At 37.2% G+C, this 12,759-nt stretch overlaps 1 protein-coding gene across 1 annotated transcript; it reads left to right on the top strand.

Moving 5' to 3' along the window:
* Positions 1-3,487: 3,487 nt before the first annotated feature.
* Positions 3,488-5,434, top strand: LOC110045926 (Krueppel-like factor 6). The gene is made up of 2 exons (XM_020751586.2): positions 3,488-3,755; positions 4,000-5,434. Exons 1-2 carry the CDS (start codon positions 3,645-3,647, stop codon positions 4,741-4,743), a joined length of 855 nt encoding a protein of 284 aa, XP_020607245.1. The 5' UTR covers positions 3,488-3,644; the 3' UTR covers positions 4,744-5,434.
* Positions 5,435-12,759: the final 7,325 nt, after the last annotated feature.

The raw sequence follows: 12,759 nt of genomic DNA, 5'->3' as shown, positions 1-12,759 counted from the left end.
ACTTGCTCTGCTATAAAGATTTGTCACTCGAGGAGAACTGCGAGGTTCGAGGAACAAATCAATGCCCGACTGAAGAGAAATCATGATTTGTGTATATTTTCGTGTCAAATGGGCCGGGGTTATTATGTTTACTATCCTGCAAATACTTTTTTTCAAAAGGTCAGTCTTTTGGAATACCTTTTCTACAATAACAAAATAATATTTATTATTATTTTTTATTTATGATTCCAGGGCAGGAAAACATAAACAATATTTTTGATTGTCCTTCTGAGCCTTAAACAACCTGTCTTTTTTTTGTGTCTGTGATTTATCCGTCTACGCCTTGTGCCTGGCTTGTTATTTATCGTGGCCTGTTCAACGTGAGCTCGTGGAAAAATTATTCCCCAGTCTTGGCTTCTTCGTGTTGTGCGTGGCTTTAGTTTTGACTAGACCTAACGCGCGCGCGAGAGAGAAATCATTTGATGGATCTTATACACTTGTTGTTCAGCGATAAAATCTGAACAGAACGCCAATACATGATAACACTCCTCCTCGAATGCTTGCACGTACTCCATAACATTACATTACTCAGTACTATTTCCGAATTAGAATTTTCCGTCTGTTCCGCCTTGACCGATACACTTACTGTAACACGTTTTCAGCCAATCACTGCTCTTGACTTATTGCTCGGTAAACGACTTTGTCCAATATCGGAAGAACGAACAACAGATGCTCTCGACTTAGTAGCTGTAATATAGAAACTTCGGTGTTTGGAAAAACGCGCAATTTATTTTTGTAAAAGGTTGGAATAGTGATCTCATAGCCATGGAATTTCCGGAACTTGTTCTGTTGTCGACATAAAAATTCTCACTTCCGTTCGTAGCGTTCGTTTTACATTTCTTACAGTACTAGGAAGGGAGAAATTTATTGATTCTGCATCTACAAAACACCTTTATAGCAACCGTGATTGAAATAAAACGAAAAGAGGAAAAGTAAGAGAAGCAGTCGTGCAAATGGATGTATATCTTATGTAATCAAAGTAGTCAATATAAACAACAGAATGATGACAGAATTACCAAAGAGTGTATCGAGTGTTTTCTCACTCTTTCACTTATTATCTATCTTGCATTGTGATATTTGCTTTTCAGCTCCTGTAATAAAATACAGAAAGACCCTCTGGGCGAATTAACGTTTCTTTTCTCTGTACAAACATTCTCTTCCCACGCCTCCAAGAAAGAAGTGGAAAGCCATTTCAAGTCTTTTGAAAGCCAACGGAAAGCAGTGAAATAAACACAGACTGTCAGTCATAAAGAAACAGACAATCGTATGTAGGTCATGGATAGGTCAACGATACCAGATATTCTTACATTTTCAATTAAAACTGGCCAGATGATAGCGTCCATGAAATACGAGCTTTGATAGTTTTCGAGGAGAAATTTAAGACTACGAAAAAACAAGAAAATTGAGCGTGAATTTTGATCTTCAATCAATTTGATCTTCAATTCATCATGCAGTTGTGTATTATGGGAAGATTATGGTGCAGACAGCCTGACTCCACAACTTCCGAGTGTTTTGCGCGGCCATGCGCATGCATACAGAAATTCAAAATAAGTTTAAAATACCACAAGATATTAAATGAAGTGGATTCTATAACTTTTAGGGGTTCGCTCGTAAAGATCTTGCTAGCTCGTTATCTAAAGTTTTATTAAAAACCTGCAGATGTAACGGTATATATCAGCTGATCGGCTTAATTCCCACAACTGCACGCTGGCCAAAGGGCATTTGCAATTCATGTATGACAACACATTCGCTGACAACCAGATCCTTCGTATCAACAAATTTCAGTTCTTAATAAATGTGCAACTTCCAAACAAAGATCGATGATTTTTCCGACGAGATCCAAGTATTATTTCTCTCCCATGTGATAGCCATCGTTCACCGTAGCCCTTTAAATTTGATCCGTGTCCATATTCACGCCTGGAGTCAAACACCAACCGCGAAAAGCTATTTTTATCATAAGTTTTCGCGGCAAGTGCCTGGAAGTAAACACGTCTGATAAAATCGAACTAAATTGTAATTCTACATACCGATGTTGAAAACGCTTTTAAAATTGTTGGCATAAATCTAACGTTTATTTTTAATATGTAACTGGTGTTTGCTTTCGAAACTGTTGCGTTTGTAGATGTTTGTTTCAATGTCTTTTAAAGAGCTTATCCAAACATTGACACAAAATAAAACAGGAACAATTAAGCTTCCTGACACAAATGTATTTTTCTCTAAACAAAATAAAAGCTTTTCTTTCCACTGCAAAATGCCTTAATCGATCGAGCGAGGCAATTCGAGCGTGTCAACAACAAGCAAATATTGTTTTATCGCTTCGAGAATGTCGCCGCTTTCTGTTTCGGATTTTCCGCGCGTTTCCGCGTATTGTGTTTTGACATTTGAATGATTGACAGAATAATAAAGCAGTTCACACCACAGGCCGCTTACCGAGCGAGACATTTGCTTGCTTCATTGGTGATAAAAACAAAAGACAATTTATTATCGTTCGTATAAATTTTAATATTACAGATCTAATGAGAAAGATCAATAAAGTGCTGTGTCCTTTGAAATTTCCGAACGCGATGAAAACAGAATGGAACCATGAGCAGAACCAATATCACTATAACAAGAACCTAACACGCTCCACTGATTCGAGATGTTTCGTTTACTAGTCAAGTTTAATGCAAAGATTCGAAAGTGCGAGACCAAGGCCACAAAAACCACCAAATCTTCAATTTTGTTTTTGAAGGAAAACAACGATAAAATCGACACAGTTTATTTTAACTACCTGACATGTTTGTTTTTCGATCTAGACTTTGCTATTTATATTGCGGCGCGAAAAAAGTTGTAAACAACAAACCGTTCTAAAGTCACGCACTTTGAAAGAAATGAAATGGACCGTTGTTTAACGATCAGTTTCAAAAGAAGTCATGACGTTTAAGTGTTTTTTCACGCAGTATCCTGATTGCGTTTTTTTCGGTGTGTATGACTGCGTTTTCAGCACGCACGAAACAAAACAGCCGAGATCACAGCATCTACGCGGTATCTGACATCATAAACAAGATCCGATTTGTCACACTACTACAAACCCTGTGATTTCGTTACAAACGAGACAAGAATTAGGTGTAATTTTGTGCTAACACTAGTCAAAAGGCGACCGAACTTTATACAGTTGATATCTGACAATCGGACGTAGAATTTTCGGCGAGAAAATTCTCAGTAATTCTTCCGAGCTTTGTTTAGCTCGTTACAGCTGATTTTTATATCATTGCCCAAAATAGTGGCAACCTTATAAGGCTTTTCTTCGGCCATTGGAGCTCATTGGTCAGCTGGGCTCTGTTGTTTTGGCTAATTGCGTGTGTTGACAAAAAGACGATTTTGATTGGTACAATTGAATGCCATCTGCCAATCACATCGCAGATGGCGAATTGATAATTTTAAACTCGGCACTTGCAAAGCACCCTTGGGTCCCTTGCATTATTTTTCCGATTGAATTGAGCGTCGGCGAGTGTGTATGACAGAAGCAAGAGTGTTGTGTTATTCTGGCATTCCTTCATCTCACTCACCCGTGGCACCGCTTCACCCGACGCTCTGCTATCACTTTAACTCTACTCGCTCAAGACATGGACCTACAATCTGCTCTTCCTTGCTCTTCAATATTCCACGAACTTCAAACCGTTCACGACACTGGCTTTTTCTACTCGCTTCCCTCGCTCGAAGACGATTGGGCACAGGTATGTGTGTACGTGAGTTTTATAATGATTTTGTCCTTGTAACTCAGCGAACATAACATGTGGTCTTACAAAGCGACAGCGTTAGACGCGTTTGGGAAACTTGCAGCAGTCTACGCTAGATGCAAACTCGTTTGTACTTTGTAAATCAGCCATGTTTACTTCATTTCGTATTCCTTGTGTGTTTCATTTTCGCGCTCGTTTAGCTCGACTGCATAGTATAGTGCGCTTTATTTTTTCTTCGCAGACAAGGCTTGAAATGGATCGTTATCTTTGTCCGGAGCCCTCTTCTTTGGAGAGCAAAGACTCAAACTTAGGAAATCCTGCTCCTTGGAACGAATTTTTACTTCAACCGTTTGACGAGTCAAATTTTCCATTTGGCGACGACTGGGATATCAAGCCGATAGATTTCAGTACAATAGCTACATTTCCCTCCGTGCCTACGGTCTTACCAGAAACTCCAACGGAAACAAAACCATCAATGGAGCTCCCTGTAAAACCTCTAAAGATCAAATTACCGATCCCGACGGGCTGCGAGGAGATTAACAAAATTCCTAAGCCAGTTTTACCGCTAACACCACCAAGTTCACCGGAGTCGCCTGTGCTAGTGTTTAGTAGCGCGAATCAGCAGCGAACAAGCAGGCCGGCTTCGCGTTCACCTCGCGCGAGAGGAGGAAATGGAGGCACAAGAGCGAATAGCCCCAAAGACAAAGACTCGGAGAGTAAACGCCGGGTGCATCGATGTCAGTTTAGCGGATGCCGAAAAGTGTACACGAAGAGCTCGCATCTTAAGGCTCATCAACGTACGCATACAGGCGAAAAGCCCTACCGTTGTTCTTGGGATGGATGCAACTGGCGATTCGCTCGCTCCGATGAACTTACTCGCCATTACAGAAAACATACAGGAGCGAAACCGTTCAAGTGTGTGCATTGCGATCGATGTTTTTCACGATCGGACCATCTAGCTTTACACATGAAAAGGCACGCATAGGGAAGGTAGCTAGAGAATTATACTAGGAAAAATGAATATTGCAATTTGGAATTCATTGCGCTCGGGCCTTCATTCAAACGAATTTGAATTTCCATCAATAATTTACGAGCAAAACCCCAGGTGTACGGTAAAGGTACCGCAAGTTGTGACACGATATTCACGGAAACATGTGATTTCTTTGCAATTCATTCGCAAAGGACCGATAGTTAACGAACTGGTCTAGATTTGACGACGAAGAAAGAAGTTCAGAACAGTAGCTTGTTCGGGCGCCAAAAGGAAGCTGAATTATTAGCATAAAAGCCTGTAGCGGAAATGACCCGTGAAAAGAAGGGACTCCAATGGGAATATTATTCAATACAGGGATAGACTTTGTATGAAAACTCCAAATGAATTTCAAACACGACTTCGTAGAAAGCATCGTAACGCAAAAGGAAAGCATACCGTAACCGAATGTACGTACGGTAAAAACATTGAATAAGCCTCGGGCTACATCGATGTAAACATATTTTAGTCATTCGTTCACGGTTTACTGTGCAGGCTTAATTCAAGTATAAAACATCAAAAGAAAAGAAAAACATAATAAGAACTTAAACGGACAAAGTCTATGATGTAAATATATAATTTTGGCATCTCTGTATCTCCGAGACAGAAGAAATTAGTGTACAGATATATTAAAATTGAAAAGAAACGATCTTGATTTTGTCAAGTGTGTTTTTAGATCGACTGGACGAGAGATTTCAATTTTATTGTTACAAGTCGAGCCAGATGTTTTTTCGTCTCAAATCATACTCGTACACATTGTTTATTGAAAGAAATGCACTTTCTCTTTTTCCTGACGGGTCAGATAAGTGCGAGATCTGTTGCAGTATAACCTTTGTTTTTGTGACATTTCTCTGTTTTTATATTGGCTTTACTTGCTTCGGCGGATCAGCAGGTTTAAATATGAAAAGTAATCTTTCTTTCGACTATATCAGACCGTGTTGTCTTACTGACAACGAATTTAATTTAGACCTAGTACATTTTAATAATAGCACAGCATTAATTGCTGGCTTAAAGGGTTTCGCACTTTTTTGACAGCAAAAAGTGTTTATCAAATTTACATGCCTATTTACTTTCTCCGTGTATGAGCCTGCCTTCTTTCACGACCGGGCCAGAAATTGGTGTTGTGGTATCGTGAAAAGCTTTCTGAAAGCGGTTCGATTTATTTATCAATATTCTTGAAACCTCAACAGTAACTTTCACTCAGTTTTGCACTGAAGTTTAAGCAAGCAGGCTCATGTCAAAATCGGTATATGATATCACTTACGGAAATTCAATCCTACAATTTTTGGCGATGACAATTTTCTTTTTGGAACAAACAGACCACGATTTTTGCTCGCGGCGTCCTTTCTGTCCAGCGATGAGACAAAGTAACTAATTTAAAATGTGAGCAGCTGGAGATAAATCATTAAACTTTAAAGAATAGAGTAATGCCTTTTTACGAATCTTATTCGCAAGTACGTGAGGCTAGGTGTATTTTTAACGACAATAACTTGGAAAGCAGACAGGTTTTTACTTTTAGTTTATCACTGGACGCGACGGTTGCCAGAACAAATGTCTTCGTTACTCGAGCGAAAACGTTTTGCGTATTACTTCAGCAAGTAACCGGGGTTAATTTTTCCCCATTTATTTGGGTTTCAAGTTGTCGAGATCTTTTTAAATGGCTGCCTACATAAATGCTAATGAATTGCTTGATTAGATTTCTCCAGAGCTTTCTAGAAATTTGACATTGCCTTCTACTTGTCAAAAACCTTTTTCGCCTTTCTGTGCAATTAGGAAACGACATCGTATTGAAATGCTAAAAATACGTTCCTCTCTCTGACAGTGTGTTCATTGTAAATGTTAAAAATTTCCCTGAAATTGCTTCCAAACAAAGAGTGTTTTTTTAGGGGGCAATGAGTAGAAGGTATATTTTTATATGATAAAAATGTTTGTTTTATTTTTCCAAAGATGATCATGCTAGCCATGAGTATCACAGCAACATTATTTTGCTGAACATCATATTCTTGCATGCGATATTTCATATACGCTTCGAACAATAGCCTTTTTTTTTTTTTGCGAAATTGGCAGCGTGAAATCGATAGAAATTCTGTTTTATTGAGGTATCAACACATTTAATGAATTCACTGTCTAGCCTACTCTTTAATTCGTGGGGTAAATTAATTGCAAGATGAAAGTGCTTGTCCCAGGAGGTCAGTCTTTATCCCACACTAATAAGACAGCCCAAGATTGTTCGCTAATTGACAACGCATCGGCTAGAAGAAAAGGCTTCTCTGGGAAAGATTTTCAGGGGAGTGTTATGGATATGCAAGATTCAAGATAGCAAATGTAACTAGACAATTTGGAACCCAGTTGGAAGCTGACTCAAAAGACCCCCTTAATGTGTCAAGAAGCGTTATTTCCTGCCACTAGATAGTCACTTAAAGTTTGGAATCTTTGGTCAGATATAAACATTTCCCACGACCTTTTAAATGCTGTTATGCTAGAGTGATTTCTTTTGTTTCTAATGATCTGACGGAATTATTTTAAAGGATTTGGCGTCCCTCTAAGCTTGCAATAGGTCCATTTATTGCCAAATATACTCGGTAGTGGTTCAATTTCTCTGGGCAATGCTAGCTACAGAATAGGTATTTCAGCCAATAGAGTAGGCCCACCAAGACTTTTATGAATGATTGCACTTTAAAAGGAACTGATCTAATGAACAATGAACAAAGTTAATTAAACCAGGGCTGGAACCCTTGATAAATGATAATTCAGACATTGTTTTGTTAAGGGTTTACATATGCCCACACAAGATCTTAACCCAAAGATACTATAGAACTTGTGATCAGTGTGGGTTTACACAGCCAACAAAACTTCTGCAGCTGTAATGTAAACGGACAAAAAAATATATGTTGGTCGATTCCTGTTAATAAATTGCAAACATCCACAACACAAGCTTTTAAGAAGTTGATAAGAGTGAGCAGACATGTTTACATTTCATTTGAAGCATCCCTGTAAAAATAACTTTGATGAGCCAGAATTTGGAATCAATTAAAATGATCAATCGAAGAACACGATCAATTTAACTGGTTATGGTTAGATTCCCTTCAAATTCATGCTTTCAGGAACGATTTCTAATCGTTATGAAACTGATTTTCTTTGGTCACCATATCAGTGATTTAACATCACCAGATTGTTTTGAGGCATATTAAGGTCATTGAATCCATTTGATTGGACACCTTCAAGAAACTTGTTTAATATTTACATCCCCTATGAACTGCAAGATAACTCTTGTTTAATTAGAGCAGGGTTCATCAATACAGTATTGGCAAACTTTAATTTCCTGCCCGTCCTTAATTATACATCTCAGATTGAATAAATGTCTGACAGAAGTGATAATTAAGGCAGACTCTGATTGAAAACCCCTTGATTAGAAACTGTGTCAAAACCAGTTTTATGTTTGTTTAATATTAAATTATCTATGACTGAGTTATCTACATGCATGAAATTACATTTTACACTGGAGAACACATAAGAGATTTTTTCTTTAATTGAAAATAAAGCTGAAAAGCTGTACATGGGAGCTCATGCTCTGCAAAAAATAATTTGTATCATTTTAGATCATAATATTTTGAACTAAACTTAAACCCTTGGGGATACAAAAATGCAAATCTTAATTAACTTTTTTAATGTAAAATGGCTTCTAAAAATTCTTTGGCAAATTAAAGCTTATAGCAACACACTTGAGGAGATTAAAAACATCCATAAACATCCCTTAATTAAAAAAATAAAATAAAGCTGGGTTATTAAAATTTTGGTTTTTGCTGTTTATAACTGTACCTGTTTGGTTCTCAAGAAATTAGGAGCAAATTGGATGACTGCTCATTTTCTCACCTAATGATAATTTACACAGCAGCAAACTCCCTTCCTCTCCACCCCCCCCCCACTCCCAGGGGGGGTGCAAGGGGGGTTCATGTTGGAGTGAAAGGGATGGTCATAGAAATTTTAAAAGGGACCCCTTAATTGAGCTGGAATCTAATGTGTTGTAAGAATGATATGACTTAGTCATTGAGTTTGTCCTGATTCAAAAGGAATTTGAGTTTGAAGGGTTTGACAAATGCAGGGATTAAAAAAAGATCCTGAAATTCCAAGTGGTTGCTAGTCAACTTTGGGGGTTCCAGGAACTGATCATGTTTCATGAGGAGCATTGAGCTAAGGAATCCTTTGAGGTGGCTGAATTTAGCACCTCAGGTCATAGAAGCCCTTCTACCTTTGGCCTTCCCCTAGGGTCGACCCTATTCAAAACATGGAAAATGAATCAGAGCATAGTTCAAGAAAACATTGTGTTATTTTGTGTTATTCTTATCGGAATAATAGTATCAAAGACAAATATTTTAAATATACCTTTGGGCTAAAATATTTTCTTTCTATCAGAGGTGAGAGCTGGGCTGTAATATTTAATTTATTTTTTTTAATCTTAAGTATATATTTTTCAAAGTAAATATCCTTTGTCATGAGGTTCTCCATTCTGCATTCGAAGACAAGGCCAGGGACAAGCAAAATTCAACTTTAAGCATGCAGTCAAGATCAGATGCTAACATTCCAGCCATTCAATTTTGTTTAGCACTGTATGCTACGCTGGACACATCAGAAAGCAAATCATGGAATTTCCCGGTCCTTTTTGTAATACTAGGTGTATATTACTTATGGTATAACAAATCTTTTACTTTCTAAATTCAAGGTAGAAAGGTTGGTGGTCATTTCGAGTTAAGCATTTAAAATTAAATCTACTCTTTCACTGAAATATCTGATGGAATAATAAATCAGTGCTATTTTAGTTTCCTATAAGTATGCAAGTAAACACTGAAGAAAACATTTCATTATTTTCTAATTATTTTGAATAAGCTAATCAAGTATCCAGCGGCTGAAATGTCTTTTAAACAGCATACCCCACATTACTGTGGTTTCACAACAACACCAAAAAGTGAAACGTTATTAAGACAAATGCCAAAATCAAGGCTCCAATTTCAATGTTTGCTGTTGTGAGGTCAAGGCACGTACAATTTGAACTTCAAAATTTGAGAAGCAGAAACAACAATATTTCAGAAAGATAAGGTTTATATCTGCAGAGTTTATCTCATTTTTGAAAAGATAACAAATTCATCAAAATGTCTGTAAACTATGTTATCAGTGTCTGCTCTAGATAACCAGCTGATGTAATGAAATCTCTCATTCTATAGGTGTTGAAAATGTTTTTGTTTGACGAGAACTGCTTTAGAAGCTTTAGAAAATATTTACCAACATATCTATTTCATGTCAAATTTGTCCATAGTTATCAAATAGTGTCAAAATGACATGTTTGTAACTTAATTATTTTTCATTTAAGATCTTCCCCAGACACCAAGATGCCATCTTTTAGCTCAGTCAATGACTGGTTCAACTGATATCAAGCTAAGAATATTTTTAAATTAAAGTGGTATCTCAGTGCAGTTTATTGCTTTGACAGTCCAGTGAACTGCAAAAATGAGTACATGATGGAATGCAGGTTGAATGAAAGATCAAGTTGCAAAACAATAAAATCCCCAAAAAGACCTTAATGTGTTTATATCACTTTCTTTATAATCTGCTAAATGATTGTCTGATTATTTTTCACCTTCTTTAATAAGCCTGGCGCATTGTAACACCACGACAAATGTTGTGTTTGCAGTATGAAAAATGCATGTGGTTAGAAACACGATCATGTCAATTAACGTTTTGTGAAGACAGTTAACGTAGCGCTGCTTGCTTATTGCTGAAAAACTTGTTGCTACCCTTGAAAAATTCTGATACCAACACCACACTTGTTAATTTACATCACATTTCCTTGTAGTTCTTATAATAAGTAACAAGAATAATTTCACTGACTGACTTGCTGATTGTCACGACTGTTTAGGTTGATTGATCACAATACACATTTTCACACTAAAATTTTAGATGAATAGGTTATTCTATGAATTGATTTCAGTTTCAAGTCTATTCCAAGCCTGCAAATAATTTTTGTCTATAGGCAGATCATTTGTCAGCACAAGGACCAGTTTTGACCTGACAAAAAGCCAGTCTGGTCGGACAAAAAAAATTGTTTGTCGTGAGAAATAAAAAGAGACATTTGAGACATTTTGGTATTTTAGTGTAGACTCTTCCCCAAAATATTGGTTGTAAATTCGAAAGCTCATAAATCAGCTGAGTGTAAAATCGCTACTAGCACCAGTAAGGGGACCTTTACATTACTTCTGGTATTATTTTACCTGTTGAAAATTGACAAATTTACAAACGTTCATACCCCTAGTCACAAAAGCGTTTCCAACGTAACAAGTTTCCCAAGACGTCTAAGGAAAACGGGAAAAGCGATGAAACAATCTCCCGCGTGGACATTCAGAGACTTGAATATTAGCTGAAATGAATTCTTCGACTTTTTCTGAAAGCAAGTTTCCTCTGGATGTTTTTGGGGTGAATTGAATAAAAAAATTGCGTAATTATTTAAAATGTGGAATTGGAGGTGGTCGTGACTGTATAGCGTGACTCATCTGTACATTCGCGCTTTTCACAAAAACATTTCTGTGGTACGGAAACTATATTTCAACCACACTGACAGACGTAAAAAAAGCTATAAGAGTTAAAATTAAACTGATTTTTGATCATACGGACTAGAAAAACATTTGGTTACGTTTTAGAGGTTTTAAAGTTTTTGAAAGCGATTGCATTCAGATAAACGAAACGTGAGTATTTGAGCCGTGTATTTAATTTCCATACCATTATAATCGGGTCAAAGTATTACGACTGAAAATTAATTCCACAACACTTGGTAGCAACAAACAACGAGTAATTGCATAAGACCTCAGTTTTTAGTAGTTTTCAGATGAACGTAATTCAGACTAAATGGGGCCTCATGATCTTTCACAACGCCACCGCAAAATGCGTAAATTAACATGTAGGGATAGTGGCGCTGATGTGATGTGTTTACAATTCGACACAATTATAACATTTGAGACGACGCACTGCGCGTGATAAAATTCTTAGAATTGGAATAAAAACAAAACCGATAACAAAGCTTTTTTGCGTAGTATTGTGTGACAGTATAGCAAAATAACTTGTCCCATATTCGGCCACAAATTTTCAGTTAAAATATTTTTTATTTTAGCAGAAATGCCCGGTCAGAGTGTCCGACCAGGCTAAGCTTTTACCTGTCAAAACCTCAAATTTACCGGACAATTGTCCGATGACCGACTGTTATTTGCAGACTTGCTATTCCAATCTCAAATGGGCTTGGAAGGGCCAAATGGCTCTTGGATGCCACATATTAAAGCTCTATAACATGAAGTCACCCCTACTCAATGACATGGCAGTCCATTGCAATTATCCCAGTGTTTTAGTCAGGTTCCCCCTCAAAACTGCAAGAACCAATAGATTTATTATTAATTTGACTTAATGCCTTTGAAGTGGAGAGAGATACATTGAAAGCACAGAGTCCCTGGCTCAAGACCTCAACAAAATGACACATTATAAGCCTTTATAAAGGCCTTGAAAACTTGTCAATGAGTGAATTACAGCCAGCTGTGAAAAGAAATCATGCATGTGGAAATGAATTCTCCTTCCTAATTGGCATACATTTCTTTAAAGGTCACTTGCGAGAATTTGGTGACTCATCAAGGGAACATCCTTAAGTTTATGATTTTATTTATTCTGACTAATTATTTTCACCTGTCTGCTTCACCGCATGAATTACTTGCATAACACCATACACTAGCCAGACCAGGTGACCTATAGACCTTACAACAAGAGCTGTGCTATTCTTACTCAGAGGATTAGGTTCTAGAAGCTATTTCTAGAAAGTTAATTCCAAAGTGTTGGGTTATGTCTAGGGCGTGACAAGAGTTGAAAAACAACATGCACGCGAAGAAACATGCAACTTTAAAGCGTTTTATCAATCTTTTCAGCCAAATATAAATAAAAACACGA

The sequence above is a fragment of the Orbicella faveolata genome, unplaced genomic scaffold (genome assembly GCF_042242905.1).
Source record: "Orbicella faveolata isolate gen_17 unplaced genomic scaffold, um_ofav_v1 contig_27, whole genome shotgun sequence".
Lineage (NCBI taxonomy): Eukaryota > Metazoa > Cnidaria > Anthozoa > Scleractinia > Merulinidae > Orbicella > Orbicella faveolata.
The sequence above is the reverse complement of the archived record's forward strand: the minus strand, read 5'-3'. Positions and strand labels throughout refer to the sequence as shown.

Bases quoted from the DNA above. Each gene is read 5' to 3' on its own strand.
- LOC110045926 (XM_020751586.2), top strand. From the start codon at position 3,645: ATGGACCTACAATCTGCTCTTCCTTGCTCTTCAATATTCCACGAACTT. The intron at 3,756-3,999 runs GTATGTGTGTAC...TTTTCTTCGCAG, and splicing joins TCGAAGACGATTGGGCACAG to ACAAGGCTTGAAATGGATCG.